Raw genomic sequence first — 20,344 nt, 5'->3', positions numbered from 1 at the left:
TTATTTATTTACATGTGGTGGTACAGCTATATCATGGCGTTCAACAAAGCAAACTATGGTTGCCACTTCCTCAAATCATGCAGAGATAATAGACATCCATGAAGCAAGTCGAGAATGCATTTGGTTAAGATCAATAACTCAACATATTCAAGAAACATGTGACCTTTCTTTAAAAAGAGACGTTCCAACAATATTGTATGAAGACAATGCTGCATGTATATCTCAACTGAAGGGAGGATACATCAAAGAGGCAGAACAAAACATATTTCACCAAAATTCTTTTTTACTCATGATCTTCAAAATAAGGGTGAAATAAATGTCCAACAAGTTCGTTCAAGTGACAATTTAGCAGATATGTTTATCAAGACATTGCCGACTTCAACCTTTGAGAAAATGAGATACAAATTTGGAATGCGACGTCTTCTAGATTTCAAATGAAATTTTTATCAGGGGGAGTAAAATAAACGCTGCACTCTTTTTCCCTTAACCAAGATTTTGTACCATTGGGTTTTCCTGGTAAGATTTTTAATGAGGCAGCACTCTAGGCGTATTACCAGATGTGTGTACTCTTTTTTTCACTAGGTTTTTTTCCACTGGATTTTTCCTAGTAAAGTTTTAACGAGGCACAACATCAATCGGTGTTCAGAATAACTATGTATAATATTTTTTGTAAAGTTTTTATTGAGACACACTACACATGGACATCCAAGGGGGATTGTTAGAAAGCAAGTAGGAAGAGCAAGTGGTTGTCCACCTGTTGCTCCTTTTTCTTTACATGAGTGGGCAAGTTGCCCACTAATTTTAAAATTGTTTTGGCTATAAATTGCCAAAGTTTGGCAATTGAAATAAGAACATAGATACTGCAATATCTCTCAATTCTCTCTTTATCTCACTCTCTCCTCCTTATTTTGCTAAGTTTAGTTTATTTTATAACAGTAAACGTGTGTATATATTCGCACACAATGAACGCACGACATATATGGGTAATTCAAAACTTAATTTTGATATTTTTATACCAAAATAAATTTAGTTCAAATCATATTTTTAAATAGAAATTAATTATTCATTGTAAAACAATTCCTAAAAGTTTAAAATTATGTACAGTTATTAACTATCAAAAGTAAAACATCTAGATCACAGAGAAGATCTCAAGGAATCAATAATAATTGTAGTGGAATGACTAATTTATCTTTACCTTTAATTAAAGATATCAGGTTTGAACATTGAATATGATTTTTTTTACGATATATTAGAAAAATATTATTTCATCATGGTTGTTTATCAATATTACAAAGAGTGCTGAAAAAAGAAGTAAATATTTATTTTTATATAAGAAATATAGATGTAAACAATAAATTTTTGAGCCAAAAATAAATAAATAATCAAGACCGGAAAATTGGAGTAACAAAGTATAATATTTGATTTCAAAATGTAGTGCATGTTACAATTTCTATGATAATCCTCTGATTCTTCAAATAATATGAAATATGTTGAATTTGAATTTGATTTAGAGTCAAGGGCTTGAATAGCTTGATCTTGAATCTTCGTCTTCAAATTTGGATTTGAATTACTCTTCACGAACACTTGTACGGTTAGACAAATAATAAGTATGAACAAGTAACTTGATCTCGAACTTTTTAATATTTGCCTTCGTTCTTGAACTTGAACTTAAATTTGATTACTTGAACTTTTTAGGTTTGTAGAGAATTTGTGGCCTTTGATCCACGAGCTCTCTTCTTGCTTCTTGTTCTTCAAAAACTCCTATTCTAAGAATAATGAAGACTTCTATTTATAGTTGTAGGGAGTAGTATGCTGGTGTGATTTGATTGGTTGGTTTGAACTGGCCAATCAGATTTTTTTGGTGAAGAACTTTAATTTAATTGGTCAGAACATGTCACATATACACGTGACGTTATTCTAGTGGCTCATTTAATTTGACTTAGATTGTCACATAATTTCGACACGTGACATGATTTTAATGGCTTATTTAATTTGACTTGAATTGACACATAATTTTGGCACATGACATGATTCTAATGGTTCATTTAATTTGACTTGGATTGCCACATAACTTTGACACGTGGTGTGCTTTTAGTGACTCATTTAACTTGACTTGAATTGCCACATCATTTGAATTATTTTCTTGAATTTAATATAGTTCAAATTAATTTACGGATTTAAATCTAATATAATTTTAATGTTTACAATAGAGATATACAAATGACACTAAAAACCTATTTGGATTGCTCAAACCTACTTTTAAGTCACTTTTAGCTTTTAGAAGTGTTTGGTAAAAATAAAAATAACTTAAAATAAATTTAAATGGATTTAAAAAAAGTTAAAAACCAAAAGGGAGACTCTCCTATTTTTTATTTTTGGATTTAAAAGTCATTTTAGTTTGAATTTTTATTTTTTAACTTAAAAGCTACTTTTTTCAGTCAATCTAAACGGACTCTTGGCTTATAAATTTTTTATAAACTGTTTTTAGCTTTTTGAGTGTTTGGTTGATCAATTTAAAGTTATTTTATTCTTAAAATAAGTCCCAAAAATAATTAGGTCTTTTTGCCTTAACTTATAGCTTATAAGCTGAAAATAACTTATAAGTCAAAAAGAATTGTTGGACTACCTCAATTTATTTTTTTTAATTTATAAGTTGCTTAAAGTAAATTAAGCCAACGACGCTAAATAAAATAGGTGAATTATAAAAAAATTAAAAAAATAAGGGTAAATAAAAATATTTTCCGCTTTTGTTCAGCTAGCTTCTTCCACCTCTCAAATCTCTCTCTATTGTTTTTTCTCTCTACACAGCTTCCATATTCACCATTGACAAAGCTTCAGGTTTGCTTCTTTTCTTCGATCTGCTCTTATTATTTTCATTTTATTAATTTAGTTTATACTATTTTCCTTTTTTTAAAAAAAATTTGAAAATTCTAGCCCCCCTTTGCTTTTTCTTATGTTTTAGGGTTTATTTTGTCTTTTATGATGTTGGTATTTTTGCAATTCGTGTCTTTATATCTGGGATGTTAATTTTCGTAATTGCCTTTATGGGTTTTTGTCCAATTCGGTTTTGGTAAATTAGTAAAATTGTTTTTTTTTTGTGTTTTGTTGAATTTGCTGATTGGGTTTGGAGTATTCTAGTTTATTTTTGTGGAAGTTGGGTTTGTATTAGGGTTTATTGGGAGTTATCCTAATGTGGGTTTTCAAGTATACATAATTGTGAATTAGAATTGTCATTATTTGGAATATGTACCAATTTGTGTTGTTGGGTTTCTTGAAGAGTTTTTATGCTGTATGGATAAACTGGAATATACAATCCATGGATATTGTTAGAACTTTTGGATGTGCAGGTTCAGCCTTTAGCGTTGCTTTTACCTTTTGAATTTAAGTATGTAGAAGTGTGAAAACAAAGATTTTTGTTTTTATATTAAATGCGATTTAATCTTTTTTGGATGGAAAAGGCGAAGCTTTTAGTAGTTTGGTGGGAGTTGTGGGGTGAGAATGGCTTCAAGTGCATCTGAGGAAGCAGGTAGCTCAAGGTCTTTGGAGGGACTGTCAAATGGTCAGCAGAGATGCCAATCTAGTGAAGCGTTGGCTGAATGGAGGTCTTCGGAGCAGGTAGAAAATGGAACTCCTTCAACTTCGCCTCCTTACTGGGATAGTGATGACGATGAAGATGCTGGTATGCTGCTTGCTATTTTTATATGTTTTATTTTCATACTTTTGAAGTTATCTTTTGATTCTTGAAAGATGTTTTTTTGCTAGTTTCTTTCTTCGTATTTTTATTTTTTTTAAAGCTCTTTTGAAGCTCTGTTGGCTTCTTGAAGTTGCATAGTTGGGGATGAGTTTCAGGAGATTAGTACTTAGTTAAGGGAACTTTCACCATTCATGTGATAGATTGGTAGTTGCTTGCAGTTTCTTCATTACGCACTTATCTGCATCCACTGTTGTTCTTTTCTGCAAAAGATTGAGTGGAATCATTGTATACTTAATTTTGGAATTGATCTCTCCTTTCCTTTTTGGTGTTAGAGCTCCGAATATGAACTCTTAGGCCTGTTTGGTCATATGAGATGAAATCGTGATATGAAATCATATGAGATGAAATTGAAGTTGTGTTTGGATATGCTATTTAGATTTTTAAGTTGTATTCTTTGTTCATAAATATAAACCCCCCATTAGTTGTGGAAACTATCAAAATTGCCCCAATTCTTTGTACAATCTTACCAAATAAGCAAAAGTTCATAAAAAAGTATAATACTCTATCACAAAGTTATTCTAAAAAAAATACAACACGTATTGATCGAACTTTAGTTCAATAAAAAGGTAAAATTGAACATGAGTTGTACTGTACTTTTGTTGAAGTAATAATAAATTTGGTTGGTGAGGGTAATGGTTATATACGATATAAATGGTTTGAAGGTTGGTAAAAGTAACTATCTAACTCTAACTTTTTGTTTACATATGAAATAAATGGTTGGTGAAGGGGAGCCTTGGAGTAACTGGTAAAGTTGCTGCCATGTGACCAGGAGGTCACGGGTTCAAGCCTTGGAAACAGCCTCTTAAGGCTGCGTACAATAGACCCTTGTGGTCAGGCCCTTCCCCGGACCCTGCGCATAGCGGAAGCCTTAGTGCACCGGGCTGCCCTTTTTATGAAATAAATGGTTGGTAGATATAAAATGGTATTTTTTTTTTTTTTACAAATATGAACTTGTGAGTAAATTTTTGTATTTGAAAAATACGAATGTCATGATATGAAATTTCCAAAATCAAGTTTTCTGGAGAATTTGAAATTTCATGAAATCGCATGTCCAAACGCCTACTTAGAACTCTTAGAGTTTGAGTCTTGCTAATAATGTTTTAATTAGTTTAATGTTTTGTTCAGATTTACTAAACTGCTTGCTTTGAAGATGAACTCTTAGAATATCAATTAAAATTGAATGCTAATGAACTATACCTGTCATTGGTGGGTGGGCTTTCTCTTGGTTTGCATGATAGATTATACCAGCTCTCTACAGGAATAGAATTTTACATAGGGGATCCTCCATTTTTGTTTTTGTAACGACGGATCCCAGATAATGTAATCTACAACACTAACTCAGTGCTTGTTCTGTTTCAAAGCTATACTTATCATTGGTGGTCCTTATGGGGATTTCTTGGTGATGTGAATTAATTATTCGGTTCTAAGTTGACAGGGTGTTCAGTAATCTGTTGTTTGATGGAAACTTGATTGATTTTTTTGGGTTTAAAAATCCTTTATTTATGGGAGCTTTTTCAATCTTATTACAGATTGAGGTGGTGGTCCTTTTGTTTTTAATCAATATAGAAATTTTCTTCTTGAAGAAAGTAGCTTGTTGGTTGATGTCTATAACTCTATATTGTTTCGAAATATGCTACAGGCAGGCTTTTATAATTTATACCCAGTCCTCATCTCAAAGTGTGTTCTTTGGATTCATGTTGTATCAACAAGAATAACTTTTCTGGGACTGACTCACCATCTCATTTCAAACTTTGTTTAAAACTGCCTACTATTTGATAGTAGACCAAACCTACATACATGCTTCCTTCTCCTAAATCAGTTCTGTAATTCTCTATCCAACCTCCTCTACATCTGTAAGCTCTTATATTATCACCAAATCTGCTGATAATGCATTCCAACCTCTTCTTGATGTCCTCTTTCAAGTTTGTAAATGCAAAGTGAACAAGACTAGTGTCTCAATGTATAAATTGTAGGAGGTTTCAATGATCAAAATAAAATCTAGGAGGTTTCATGACCATTGGTACTGCTACTGCTATCTTAGACCTAAGCAATAATGTGAAGTAGATACTACCTGAAGTAACTTCTTCTCCATGGTGGAATATGGTGTTTCACAATTGTGATCTCATGAGATCAAATTACACTATAATTGAAGAGTAGTTCCCTAGTACAGCTCCTGTACTTCATCTTATATTTGATTTCTACATTTTGGGGTGGGGGCTGATGCTGTACTGTTGATAAAATAGAAGAAGAAGTAACTATCTATAACTGTTTATCAACCTGATTTCGATTATGCATGTATTTCGTAATTGGCATAACTGGACTGTGAGTTGCTTGTGCTTCTAGGCTGTGAGACTACTACTGGTATTTCTTCAGAAGTTTCTTCCTTATACTTCCATCTCTGTCCTTTTGTATCCTTTTATGTGCTTATTGGAATCCCCTTTAAATTATTTATTCAGTTATCCTCGTTTATTGTTCTTAGGACCTAAACCTTCCGAGCTTTATGGGAAATATACCTGGAAGATTGATAAGTTTTCACAAATTAACAAGAGAGAACTTCGGAGTAATGCATTTGAGGTTGGAGGCTACAAATGGTATGATATCCTTGGGAAGAATTATTTTGACACATACTTGTTTGGTGGCCCTTGTATGTGTTCTCATCCTCTTTTTTAGCCGGAAAGAATTTATGCATTCTCATCTTCTCAATTACTTGTAGAACGAGATATGTATTGTCCAATGAGCAAAATTCTGAATGTCCAGTGTGTATCAATTTCAAAAACTACCTGCTGATGTTTTCGATATGTCTATGGTTTCCTACCTGGATAAAGTAATTTGTAGTGGGAAGAATTGGACTTTTCTATTTTCTACCAGTAGAGTTAGGAAATAAGAAGTTTGTGGAGTAAAATATTTGTGCGCATACTTTTAATTATTTTGGATCATGTTTTTTATGAAAAAGATTAGTTAGAATCATGTTATGTTGGTTTAGAAGAGGAGCCAGGACATAAGAAAGAGAAGAGGGAAGGGCTATTCCCAGTGCTCTCTTTGGAATTACAATCAGATGAACACATAACTCGTCTATGTACTAGAAAATTGCGGAGTATGTTGTTTATATGTGCATATTTTGTTTTTGGTTCGAACCATGTTAGGTTTGGCTAGATAAGGAGCCAGAAGCAGAATGTAACAAAAGTGAAGCGGAAAGGGTTTTGTGGTGCTTTTGTTTGGAAGTAAAAGTAAAGGGGGGATGCGCACCTTGTCCAGTCATCTTTACAATCCTCTATTTGAAACTGGATGAACGTAAGGAATTAATCCATTATTACTTCCTGGTGCATACTTAATATGTGACCTAAGAAAACTATAGGAGCCATGTTTCTGCATCCTTGCACTACCTGTTTTAGAGAGAGATTCTATGACTCCTGACACTGTTAGTTTACTCTTAGAAAATAGGCTGACTACTGCTGAAGTTTGATCACTAGATTGTCTGTTTCATTGATATAGAGGTAATTGTAGACACTGTTTATCTTGCTTTCTATTAAGTTTTGTAGTTTGGTTTGTACCAAGTTTGATATTCTTACACCCTTAATGCACGTTTACTATAATCTTGTATGCTTGTTTATTCCTCTTATCGAATGAGAATTACCAGTTCAGGGGTTATGAAATTACTTACAAATGTTGGATGTGATCAAACTGATTGCGGCAGGTATATTTTGATTTACCCTCAAGGATGTGATGTCTGCAATCATCTCTCTTTGTTTCTGTGTGTGGCTAATCATGACAAGCTCCTTCCAGGTGTGATAATGTTGGTAATTCATTCCAAACTGTCTTCAAAGTGTTATTGTAGCTGTGATGTTGATATTTTCTTGTCTTTTGATAAGAACAGGTTGGAGTCATTTTGCCCAATTCACTATTGCTGTGGTGAACAAAGATCCTAAGAAGTCCAAGTATTCGGGTGGGTAAACTACATTCGGTCTTTTGCAATGGATCTTGAAAAATCTTTGCATGTTCTTGTTAACACAATTGCAGATTTCTGCAGATACATTACATCGATTCTGGAAGAAAGAGCATGATTGGGGTTGGAAAAAGTTTATGGAGCTTTCAAAAGTTCTAGAAGGATTTATTGATGCTGATACCCTCATAATTAAAGCTCAAGTTCAAGTTATCAGGTATTTTATCATTTTAATCTGTCTATATTCCATTTTTATATCAATTTATGTATCTTACATTACCTATGGCATGGTTAGCTATAGCCTAATAACATGATCTTCCACCACCATTTGCTAGTCTATTTACGCATTTGGTAAACACCAAAAGTGCTCATATGCCAAAATCAGTCAAAAGCCATAAGTTGGTCATCCCCAACAAACCAAATGCAAGGAGGCAACCAGGTAGACCACCAAAATAGGACCATAAGAAAGGATTTATTGAGTTGAAAAGCAAGAAGTCTAACGTAACTTGTAGTAAATGTGCTGCAAAGGGACATATCAAGAAGACTTGTACCAAAATTTCATCTGAGAATTAATTTTACTTATTGTTTGTTGAATGGTTTTTGAAAATTAAAGTAATAATATTATAGTTGCTAACGTATTTTTTTTGTTGGTGTTTTAGATATGGTACTGTACGTTTTATTGACTAATTAATTTTTTTTCGTAAATGTGACGGAATAGATGGTTTTAGTTTGATGGATATTACTTTGGTTGAAACATTAAATAATGTGTATGGTAAGTAATGTGAGTTAATATTGGTGTTTTAGTTGGTACAATATTAATATGTTAGATGATTAAAGACTGAAATTACATTCGGAATGTACAGGTTTATTAGATGGTCTAAAATGAGATTTATTGGTTATACCTGATCCAAAACTATCAATTGGCACTGAGAAGATGATTTCAAATTGGTGGATATAAATTTGATTGATACTCTTTTTGTTGTATATACATTAGTAAGAATATGTGTTAATATTGGTATGTTAGATGGTAACATATCAAATGATGTATTATATGGTATAATAAATGATTAGCATATATTTAGATTTAATGGTGTATGTTATAGATGAACAATAATATTTATTTCGTTGTTTTGACCATTGTATATTACATATCAGTGTAAGTAAATGTTATGGTATGTTAGTTGATATAATTTTTGTATATTTAATGATGTAGTTATATAAATAATTTTTTGTAAAATGATTTATTACACGGTATTTAATGAAATAAATTGGTAGAGTACCATGAGGTAGAATATTAACAATTATTTATCTGATCATGTGTCAAAAAGTTTTAGCCTGATAGCTAACTTAAAAACAATAAAAAGTTCAAATTTGAATTACATAAAGCACCTAAACATACCAAAATAACTTGTAAAAAAACCGAAAATACTAAAATAGTCGACAACTATTAAACTAAAGTCAAATTCAAAAACACATTAAATTGTCTAATGTGCTATCATAAAACAAACTTAAGCATATGTTGTCTATTTTTTTTGCCTTGGTGCGACATACTTTGAAGGTAACACATTGTTGCTCCTAGGAACACCTTCTCTAGTAGCCCTGGATCCACCAAACTTGTTAACACTTTTCACATCACTTCGCTTTCGCTTATAGCACCAGAAGCTATCTTTCTCTTGCCATAATTCCAAAGCAATGCACCATATCTCAACCGATATAATTCCGGATCTACAGTTGATGTTGCAATGTCCAAATGTCCTTGAGAAATATACTCAGCGAATACATAAGTATATAGTCCACAATCACTACAACAACAACAACAACAACAACCCAGTGAAATCCCACAACATGGGGTCTGGGGAGGGTAGAATGTACGCAGACCTTACTCCTACCAAGGTAGGACGGCTGTTTCCTGGAGACCCTCGGCTCAGTAAAAGCGTAAATGCATAAAAAATGTTAGATAAGAATAGAAAATTAAAAGCTTTATGAGAAAAACAACAAACAAATAACGAATAGATAACAAATAAATACAAATAAATAAATACAAATAACAAATAACGATTAAATAAATAATGAAAGCGTCCACAATCACTACAATAACAAAATTTTTTACGTAATTTATAAAACAGATGTACTTTGATGTTAGAAATAATTACTTTGAATCTTCCAGTTGTTGCGGAATATTATCACGGATCACGTAATCCAAAAGCACGGTCCACATATTCTTCAGAATTCTTCCAATCAATGTCATTCCTTTTTCCATAGTATCCAGTGCTAATGAAGAACAACGGAATAATTTGTGCCAATTTTTCACCACAACCTTCACATAAGCAGTGTGCTTCGACCCCACTTCACTTAACGAATCAAAAATGTAAAGACACCTACTTTTTATTGAAAAAACAGCCAAAACCCAATGACATGCATCACTAACATTAATAGGGACGCATACATAATCAACCTTTTCCCACGGAGTATTTGCAATTATCTTATAACCTCTAATATACTGAGCAACTTCGTGATCTAGAGTTATCAACCTGCAATCTTTGTGACTTTTGTCCCAAGCATTGTAAATTTGTTTAACCCATCGGATCAAACAAGAGTTACCACAACTGACTCCTTTTTTATTCGATGGGTTGAACAAATTTAAGATGCTTGGGAGAAAAATCACAAAGACTCAGGTTGATAACTCCAAATCACGAAGTTGCTCAGTAAACTAGAGGTTATAAGATATTTGCAAATACTCCGTGGGACAAGGTTGATTATGTATGCATCCCTATTAATGTTAGTGATGCATGTCATTGGGTTTTGGCTGTTTTTTCAATAAAAAGTAGGTGTCTTTACATTTTTGATTCGTTAAGTGAAGTGGGGTCGAAGCACACTGCTTATGTGGAGGTTGTGGTGAAAAAATTGGCACAAATTATTCCGTTGTTCATTAGCACTAGATACTATGGAAAAAGGAATGACATTAATTGGAAGAATATATGGACCGTGCTGGATTACGTGATAATATTCCACAACAACGAGAAGATTCAAAGTAATTATTTTCTAACATCAGAGCACATTTGTTTTATAAATTAAGTAATATTTTTGTCATTGCCGTGACTATTGACTATATACTTGTGTATTTGCTGAGTATATTTCTCAAGGATATTGCAACATCAACTGTAGATCCAGAATTATATCGGTTGAGATATGGTGCATTGCTTTGGAATTATGGCAAGAGAAAGATAAATTCTGGTGCTATAAGTGAAAGCGAAGCGACGGGAAAAGTTGTTAGCAAGTTTGGTGGACCCAGGGCTACTAGAGAAGGTGTTCCTAGTAGCAACAATGTGTTACCTTCAAAGTACGTACCAAGGCAGGAAAAATAGGCAACGTATGCTTAAGTTTGTTTTATGATAGTACATTAGACAATTTAATGTGTTTTTGACTTTAGTTTAACAATTGTCGACTATTTTGGGTTATCTTGGTATGTTTAGGTGCTTTATGTAATTCAGATTTGAAGTTAGCTATTGTACACCACCAATTTATCTCATTAAATACCATGTAATAAATCATTTTACACAAAATTATTTATATAACTACATCATTAAATATACAAAAATTATACCATTACATTTACTTACACTAATATGTAATATACAATGGTCAAAATAAATATTATATGTTCATCTATAACATACACCATTAAATCTAAATATATGCTAATCATTTATTATACCAATAGACCCTTGTGGTCAGGCACTTCCCCGGACCCTGCGCATAGCGGGAGCCTTAGTGCACCGGGCTACAATATAATATAATATATTATTTGATATGTTACCATCTAACACACCGATATTAACACATATTCTTAATTAGTCAATAAAACGTACAGTACCCATATTTAAAACACCAACAAAAAAATAATACGTTAAGAACTATAAATATTATTACTTTATTAATCAAAACCCATTCAATAAATAAAATTAATTCTCAGATGTAATTTTGGTACAAGTCTTCTTGATATGTCCCTTTGCAACACATTTACTACAAGTTACTTTAGACTTCTTGTATTTCAACTCACTAGATCCTTTCTTACGGTCATATTTTGGTGGTCTACCTGATTTCCTCCTTGCATTTGGTTTGTCCAAGCTTTTTATTATTTTCCCTCTATCCATGTTATTTCTTTCATTCATCCTATTCCAAATAAAAGTATGTTTAAATAAATTTATTGGAAAACGTTTTAATGACATTTTAGTTATTTTAATAGAGAAGTGTGTATCGACACTTCTTTCACCAAACACATCAACAACTTATCATCAGTTTCAACACTCCTATCCAATCACGTAAGTATTTATTCATAAAATCTGTTTCACCACTTGAAAGTGCTTTTCAACTCTAGATTGTTATTTTTAATCAGCTAACCTACATGGCCTCTAAGTTAATGTGATTCCTCTTCATGCTTGGAAGCTTTAAAAGGACTTGTTGGTTCAACCTTTTCATTCTGAATAGGTTTTCACATATAAAAATCGTATCAGACGGAATGATGTGAACATGCCATAAATGTGTGACATGGACCCTCTGACATAAATTTTCTATCAGGTGTTTGACACAACACAATGGATTTTTGCTTTTCAATATTTCCTTCGTATGGCATGTATGGGTTCAAAAGGAACTGAAACACATTCTTGTATCAAAATTTATGATTATAGCCTGTTAACTTAATAACTCATTATATTTTCCTTGCATAGATAGTTTCATTGGTTTTACTAGGATTTGTATATTTCAGGAAGAATAAGACGCGGAATAGGAGTCTTCAAACATGCTGATTTTATAGGTATTTGTTGGTCAAACCATGAAAAGAAAAGTTGGGAGATCAGTGATTTGTGGAACCTGTTTTCTGTATGTCTGCAAGGGTCATGTTGAACATTGTTCTTATTTCTTAACATGGGCATGATGATGTGTAGAAATGTCGCTACTCTGTATATAATAGAGCTTGAACCCCATTGCCACTTGCACCTAGATAGACCTAGACCTAGGAGACATGAAAGTCTTTTTATACAAAGACTATTATTATGGAAGTTTTTGTCTATCTTTTAAGTTTTCAGGTTAAGTTTTTATTCTGTTTATCCATCACCCCCCCCCCCCTATTCTTGAGCATAAAGCGCTTCTTTCTTTAGAATAATCTGTATTCTATAGTATTGAGTATGCTAAGCTGTTCCGTGGATGTCGTGATGGATCTCAAATGGTGATCCTAACCATTCTGACTATGCTCTTTGTTTGTAGGGAGAGAGCTGATCGTCCCTTCCGTTGCCTTGACTGTCAATATAGGAGGGAGCTTGTTAGAGTATATTTGACCAATGTTGAACAGATCTGCCGCCGTTTCGTGGAAGAGCGTCGAGGAAGACTTGGAAAGTTGATAGAGGATAAAGCTAGATGGTCGAGGTAAGGTGTAAAGTTTCTCGATTGTTTGTCTGGTTCTTGATGTGATTCTAGATGCAAGAACAATAAGTTGAACCACAAGCAATACAAGATAACAAGTATATGATTAAGAAATAGAAAGGGAGGGCGAAGGGATTTAGAAGAAAGAAAGGATAATCTAGCAAATAAAAGACATCAATTACTAGAACAAATCCAATGGGAAAAGAGAAACGAGCTCATACATGGAAATCCTTACTTAGAGTATCCAAGAGAGGTTCATTGAAGATATACAATGGAATCCTCCCATAAATTCACACAGAGTATTTCTCTATCTTCAAACTTAGCTAACCCTAATATGAAGACTTAAAAACTATTTATACTTGTCTTGTAAAAATAGCTAAATTACAAGAATGGCCAAATTACTAAAATAGCCACTTGGTCATATTGATGGCCTTGAAGTCTTCCTTCCATGCTTCCTTAAGTCCTCTAAGCTCATGATGGTTAGAGGAATGCTCCGACATCCTTGATGACCTATGTGGTTGTCATCACTTCCTCGATTTCCATCTGGTTTTAGAGACTTTTAGCCTAGATAGTTCTCTAGCTTCTAATATCTATGTTTTGTCGTGTCTTATCAGCTACTTCAGTTGTGATAATGAATTTTGGTAATATTTTCTGTTGAATGACATATTTGTTCCCCTTAATCCTCATGTAGGTAATGCAATATGTGTTTGCTTTGGATTTGTGATGTTTTTTAGCATTTTGACCATAACGTTCTGACTTGACTTCTCACCTGACATGGAAATTCAGTTTCTGTGCTTTCTGGCTGGGAATGGACCAAAATTCTAGGCGCCGCATGTCCCAGCAGAAATCAGATTCGATTTTGAAAGTGCTGAGCAAACACTTCTTCATTGAAAAAGAGGTTACATCTACTTTAGTGATGGACTCTTTGTACAGTGGGCTTAAGGCTATTGAAGGCCAGACTAAAGGAAAGAAAGGGAAGTATTTGGATGCAGAAGAACAGTTGGTTCCTATTGTTCGTTTGGACAACGACATGTTTGTCTTGGTGGATGACGTCTTGGTATTGCTTGAGAGGGCTGCCTTGGAACTACTGCCTCCAAAGGATGAGAAAGGTCCCCAGAACCGTACAAAGGTAAGTCACAGAATTCCATGGTTGAAGCCGCCCTATTAAGAAATGCTACAAAACTTTAAGGCTTCAATTGCACCACCTACTGCAGTTGTGTTTTCCTTCATTGCTGAAATTGACTGAAACTATGGGTGCTCACGATTGATACTGTTGTTACTGAGCTTCTATTTGTCTTTTCTAATGTTGGACTAGGGTTTCTTGTTATTGCCGCCCACAGATTTATTTCTTTGTTTCTGCAAAATCTAGATTAGCCCTTCTCTGAAGGTTTTATAATAGACAAATATGCTTCAGTAATATTCCCTATATGTGGACAAACATTTCTTATGATTCATTGACATGTTCGGTTACATCTGAAGCTGCTTTGTGGATAAGTTGCTGAATGTGAGTAAGAATGATATTGAGCTTTTGGCTAGTCATAGAAGGAATTATCAAGTGGTCATGCACCAAGGCTAATAATTGTTAGTGTACTTTGGTTGTTATGGATGATTTGAACTGGATCCTATTTCAACACCTATGATAACTGAAAGAATCGTATATATGGCTAAGAATTAGTTTAGTCAGAGTTACTTCTCTTACTGCCATTTCTTTTTCGGTATCACCTACTCCTCGTTCCTTCTCTCTTGGGGAAAAGAAGGGAAAGAAAGATAAGCACTTGTTCTTTTATTTGTAGTGTATATCTATTCATTCTAATTTACTTATTGTACTATTTGTTTTAGGATGGTGCTTCTGGAGAGGACTTTAACAAAGATTCCATTGAGCGTGATGAGAGGCGCCTAACTGAACTAGGTCGTCGAACCATTGAGATATTTGTCCTTGCACATATTTTCAGGTAACCATCATCGCCGTTGCTATTGAAATGGCTATCCACAACTCATCTAGTTAATCCATTCCCAACATTTAGCGTTAGAAGAGGTCTAAATAGATTCTCTAATCTCAAATTCAGAAGCAGTTGCATTTGCTGCTTTTATGTGGATGATGTTGTACCTTATCTCAAGATTTTTGTAATGAGCAGCGAAGCTTGTCTAATTTGTGTTAGTTTTTGATGGTTAACAATGACTTGGTTATCAATTTACCTTCTGTAGTAAAATCGAGGTTTCATATAAGGAAGCTGTTGCTTTAAAGAGGCAAGAGGAGCTCATCCGTGAAGAGGAGGCTGCTTGGCTTGCTGAAACTGAGCAGAAAGTTAGAAAAGCATCTGACAAGGAAAAGAAGTCGAAGAAAAAGCAGGTACATGTCCTTTTGCATATGTTTATGGTATTTGATTACACAGGTAAGATATGAAAACTATATTTTATTCATAATATGCCTCGAACATCTGTTTAAGTGAGGCTACCAGATCAGTATTAAAAAAACTCATGTATCTTTATATTGTCTTTGTTACCTGGTACCCATTGCTGAGTCCTTGCATGGTATGGAAAATTAAAAATTACTTTGCCAGTTAAGAGACACTGGGTTTTGGGTATTAAAGTTTGAGTCTCTATTATTGGCTATTTAACTTTCGGGGATGAGAAGCAAAGTTGGCATTTGCTTGGAGTTCTTTTTATACATAAATTGTGGTTATAGGATATGCTGAAGCAAGGACCTCTGTATGTCAGCTCAAGTGTTTATCTTCGGTTTGAAATCATGTCATGGCTTTCAATTATTGACATCGTTAGTGTAGTTTCTACGCTGTATTAGATGATTGCATATTCTTCCCTTGCACCACCTAAATTTTGTTTTCTTTATAGATATCAGCATCGAGCTTGTCTGATTAAAGCTGCTTCTGAAGAAAGACAATATTCTCCATGAAAATGAGTAGAAAACATGTGTTATATAGCAGGAAAAAGAAAAGAAGAACAGAAAATAAACGAAATGAAAGAGGATTAAGGAGAACTTACCAAGAATGTGCTGAGACAGATTCAAAGTTGTAGATTTTGTCAATTAGTTTGTGCGCGAGCTCTTAACTGTCCATTGAGGTTTAGGGAACATATTTATCCTTTTCGCCTCGTGAAGAAAGTGCTTTGTGTAGAATATCGTAGATACACTTTATCATTCTTACCTTGTATTTCAGGGGAAACAGAAAAAGAATAATCGTAAAACGAAGGATAAGGGGAGGGATGAAAAATCTTGTATAATTGAGCAAGAGAAGGCTGAACGAGATGGATGTAGTGTAGATGGAAATGACTACGAGACTGAGGAGCCAGAGGCAGCACCGGAGAAACCAGATATGTTGGAAGATGGTTCAGATGTTTCTGATTCAGTCGATTGTGTCCCAGAAGTAAACCGCCCTGATTTTGAAGACAGAGGTGCAAGTCCTGTCAACTGGGATACTGACACCTCTGAAATGCATCCTTCCACTGAAGAAACTAGCTGCCGTGGGTTAAATGGCCTTTCAGCTGCACAGAATGGTATTTCAGGAAGAAATCTTTCTGTTATGGATGATAGTTCGTCAACTTGTTCTACAGACTCAGTTCCTTCAGTGGCTATGAATGCGCCTTACAGAGGGACTTCTTCGAACCATAAAAACCAGAAATCACCTAGCAGGTAACCTTCTTAAAATTTTTAGGCATCCATAAATATCTTTTATGATGTCTCTGGTTCTTCTTATTGTTGGTGTCTCAACTTTTTAGAGTGGTTAACCACAGAAGCAAGTCAACCAGTAATACGACTGACTGGGCTAGTGAAATACATAGGCAGCCATTAGATGCTCTTCCAGATACAGGGAAGCTAACTTATACAACTGTAAGTTGTAGGGCAACTAGATCTGAGTCCCAGGCTATAGCGCATTCCCACGAGCGGGAAGTGCTGAAGAAGGTTTGTCTTTTCTCCCATTATGCATTCATCCTTACTCCACTGGAATTGACTCGATTTCATCCTAGTAAAAAGGCTTCACTGAGGAATGCAAGTTGTAACAGTCAAAAGCATATTCATGGATCTTTTCTTCTTTTTTTGGGGGTGGGGTGGGGTGGGGTGGGGTCTGTCCCTCTCTTTTCAGCATTTCCTTCATGTTTGTTTATATAGTTAACAGAAAGAGGATGAAAGAAACTCAATAATCTTGCAAGCTGAGTGTCCGGTTCTTCTTTCTATTCTTGAAAAAAAAAAACATGTATTCCTGAAATATGGTGAACTGACTAGTTCTTTTGATCTAAGCTAAGCTGTTTACCTTGTAGACGGAGGTGATATAGAAAGTGTGCCATGCTTGATTCATAAGATTCTATAAGCAATATGCTCGATTGTTTTTTCTGTAAATTAAGTGCCCATTTTTTATTTTAGAGGCAATTCTTTACTGTGGATGCCATGATTCTGCTTATGTTGTTTTTCAGTGACTTGTAACTTTCATGCCATGTTTTCTTGTATGCAGGAAGTAATAGTTTCACAGCAGAGAAAGTTGACTGAGCCTGATTTAGAGAGACCTCCCTTGGAAAAGCCACATGTCATATCTCCTCTTAGAAGCCCTTTAAAAGGTGCAGCGTCTGCCGTTCAGTCAAAGTTAGAGCTGAAGGTCTTGGCCACAAGTGATCCAAACTCTGTTAGAAGAACATCTTTGGACAGTTCTAAGCTGGATCCAAACTCTGTTAGAAGAACGTCTTTGGACAGTTCTAAGCTGACTCATAAATCAACTACTTTGGCTAATTCAGCCGAAACTGCTGTGTCGTTGAAGGCTGATCCTCATAAAGGTATAGAACGACAAGTGGCGGAGAAGCCATCAGTGCATTCAGTATCTATTACACCTCAGAACTTCCATTCTCATGAAGTGACTGCCTCTGCGACAACGGAGAAGCCCAAATCACAAGTTCCTGTCCTGTCCACACCCTTGAGTGCTCCTGTAGTACCTGGGCCTAGGCCTGCTGCGTCTGTTGTTTCCACGGTTCCAACATCACCATTACTGGCCCGTTCAGTGAGTGCAACAGGTCAATTGGGCTCTGACCCTTCACCAGCAACCCACACTTATTTTCCTCAGTCCTATCGAAATGCAATTCTGGGTAATCCTGTTTCTGGAAATGCGGCTGGTTTTAGTCAAACCTATTCTCCAAGTTCAATGATTAACTGTTCGCAGCCATACCCTCAATCACCTTCACTGATTTCTGGGCCGTTATTTTTACGACAGGGCTCAGAAAGAATAGACCCTAGTTGTATCAGACCAAGTTTTTCATATGGAATGATGAGTCATGATACGAATGGACTTCAATGGGAGAGTTCCCAGAGGGACAGCAGGAGTATACCTCGGGATCATCGTTCTATACTATACGAGTTTCAAAACTTTGATGTGGTCCAGCCTGTAAGTAGAACCCATGATCACATCCCATCCGAGTTTCCGGCCTGCACGTCTGGACGCCAGTCCCAGAGTGCACTGGCTGATGAATTTCCACATCTTGATATCATTAACGACTTGCTGGATGATGAGCATGGAATTGGAAGGACTTCGATGCCCACCATAGGCTTTCAAAGTTATAGCAATGGGTCACACCATCTGAATCGGCATTTCTCTTTCCCTGGTGATATTGGTATGTCTGCTGACTTAGGTCCTTTGACAAGTTCCAGTAGGATTGAGCGAACACGGAGTTATCATGATGACATCCAGCATAATTTTTATGAAGGCCCTTTTGATAGTGCAAGGGATATGATTCGGCAGCCTAATCCACGATTTATAAGTGGGCAGATTGATGGGTTAGTACCAAACCAGTGGCAAATGGTGGGTTCTGATCCATCTTTTCTTGGAATGAGGACTGCAGAAAATGATCCCAGTTACCCGTATCACGTCCCTGACTACTCAAACATGTCTTGTGGTGGTGTAAATGGCTATGGAGTGTATAGGCCTCCGAGTGGTCTTTGACGATAAGCTATAGTTGGCGCTGTCTTCAGTTATAATAATGTACTAGAGGAGAGCATTTGGTATTTGGATAGTGGTGTGAGGTTGTAACCCTCTAGCTAGGAAACATTTTGTAAAGAGTGATTCTTCCATATTTATTAGCTTTCAAAAATGTGGCTCTTTCCTATCACCCCACCTGGGGATTTGATGTTTAAAAGTTTGGCCTTCTCTTTCATCAAGTCAGATAATCTTGATTGGAAACTGTCAATGGGGTAATGTGTTATGTATTGCTATCAGGCCCCACTTTGTTGGGACTGACTATGCTGGTTATGTTGTCATTGCAAGTATTGCTGTCAAAAGGTCTACAACAACATACCGAGTGAAATTTCAGTAGGGATGGGTCATGGGGAGGGTAGAGTGTACACAGGCCTTACCTCTACCTCGTGGAGGTAGAGAGGTTGTTTCTGAAAGACTCTTGACTTAAGTACATCAAACTCAAGTAAAAAAACAGAAAACAATGAAGAAAGCATAACAGATAATAAGAAAAACAGTGTAAAGTTTACAAGAAAGAACAGTAGTATCAGTAAAATAGTGTGATAATCAAAACACAATAAACAACATATGACCCAAACTATAAGGGTATGACTAATACTACAAAAGACAATAACAAGCCTAAATTTTCGTAAGGCAAGACAACACTCTATCCCTCCCAACTTTCTACTATAATATGCGACCTTCACTCAATTCTATCTAGAATCATTTCCTCGGTAATATGAAATTGTGCCATGTCTTTTCTCAACGCTCTTCTAATTTCTTAGATGGGTTTAGGGTCAATGAGGAACCGAGGTGATTCATCCTAGTCTTAGTATATTGGGTATATCTTTGGCCGGTCCTAGAGAGAGATGAAGGTTGGGCAAAGATCCACACTAATGAAGATGAGAACAACAATAACAACATATCTAGTGAAATTTTACCAAAAAAATAAGACCTTTTACTGTTTTCTCTCCTTTTTTTTGTTATTAAATTATTTTTTGCTGGTCTAAATTTTAAACCAAACCTAATCCTTTTCACTTTAATTTCCACGTATTGCAGTGTTAGTGTAGTAATCAAACAAGTTCCTATATTGTATCTGCCAAAGTCTATGGCTAATATCATACATGTTTAAAAGATAATATTATATACGCTGTTAATGTAAATTTTTACATTATCTAGTTATATTTATTTATGTAGTATAAGTATATTACCAATTCATTTAAAAGTTTAAGCTGATAGAGAATATATATTTTTATTTATTTAATTATATTTTTAACACGTTTTCTT

General features: G+C 34.9%; 1 protein-coding gene across 5 annotated transcripts; it reads left to right on the top strand.

Annotated features, from left to right (window-relative positions):
- Positions 1-2,758: 2,758 nt before the first annotated feature.
- On the top strand, positions 2,759-19,294 carry LOC129883096 (TNF receptor-associated factor homolog 1b). 5 transcript variants are annotated; one of them, XM_055957672.1, is made up of 13 exons: positions 2,759-2,838; positions 3,459-3,679; positions 6,234-6,345; positions 7,449-7,537; positions 7,629-7,697; positions 7,782-7,911; positions 12,957-13,115; positions 13,899-14,241; positions 14,952-15,064; positions 15,318-15,462; positions 16,286-16,758; positions 16,968-17,028; positions 17,576-19,294. In XM_055957672.1, exons 2-13 carry the CDS (start codon positions 3,499-3,501, stop codon positions 19,046-19,048), a joined length of 3,348 nt encoding a protein of 1,115 aa, XP_055813647.1. In that variant the 5' UTR covers positions 2,759-2,838; positions 3,459-3,498; the 3' UTR covers positions 19,049-19,294. The 5 variants fall into 5 exon arrangements, with proteins under 5 accessions (XP_055813647.1, XP_055813646.1, XP_055813645.1 ...); XM_055957671.1 differs by having other exon boundaries at positions 16,860-17,028; XM_055957670.1 differs by having other exon boundaries at positions 16,845-17,028.
- The last annotated feature ends 1,050 nt before the right edge of the window (positions 19,295-20,344 follow it).

The sequence above is a fragment of the Solanum dulcamara genome, chromosome 3 (genome assembly GCF_947179165.1).
Source record: "Solanum dulcamara chromosome 3, daSolDulc1.2, whole genome shotgun sequence".
Taxonomy (NCBI): Eukaryota; Viridiplantae; Streptophyta; class Magnoliopsida; order Solanales; family Solanaceae; genus Solanum; species Solanum dulcamara.
This window is presented reverse-complemented; position numbering and strand designations above follow the sequence as displayed.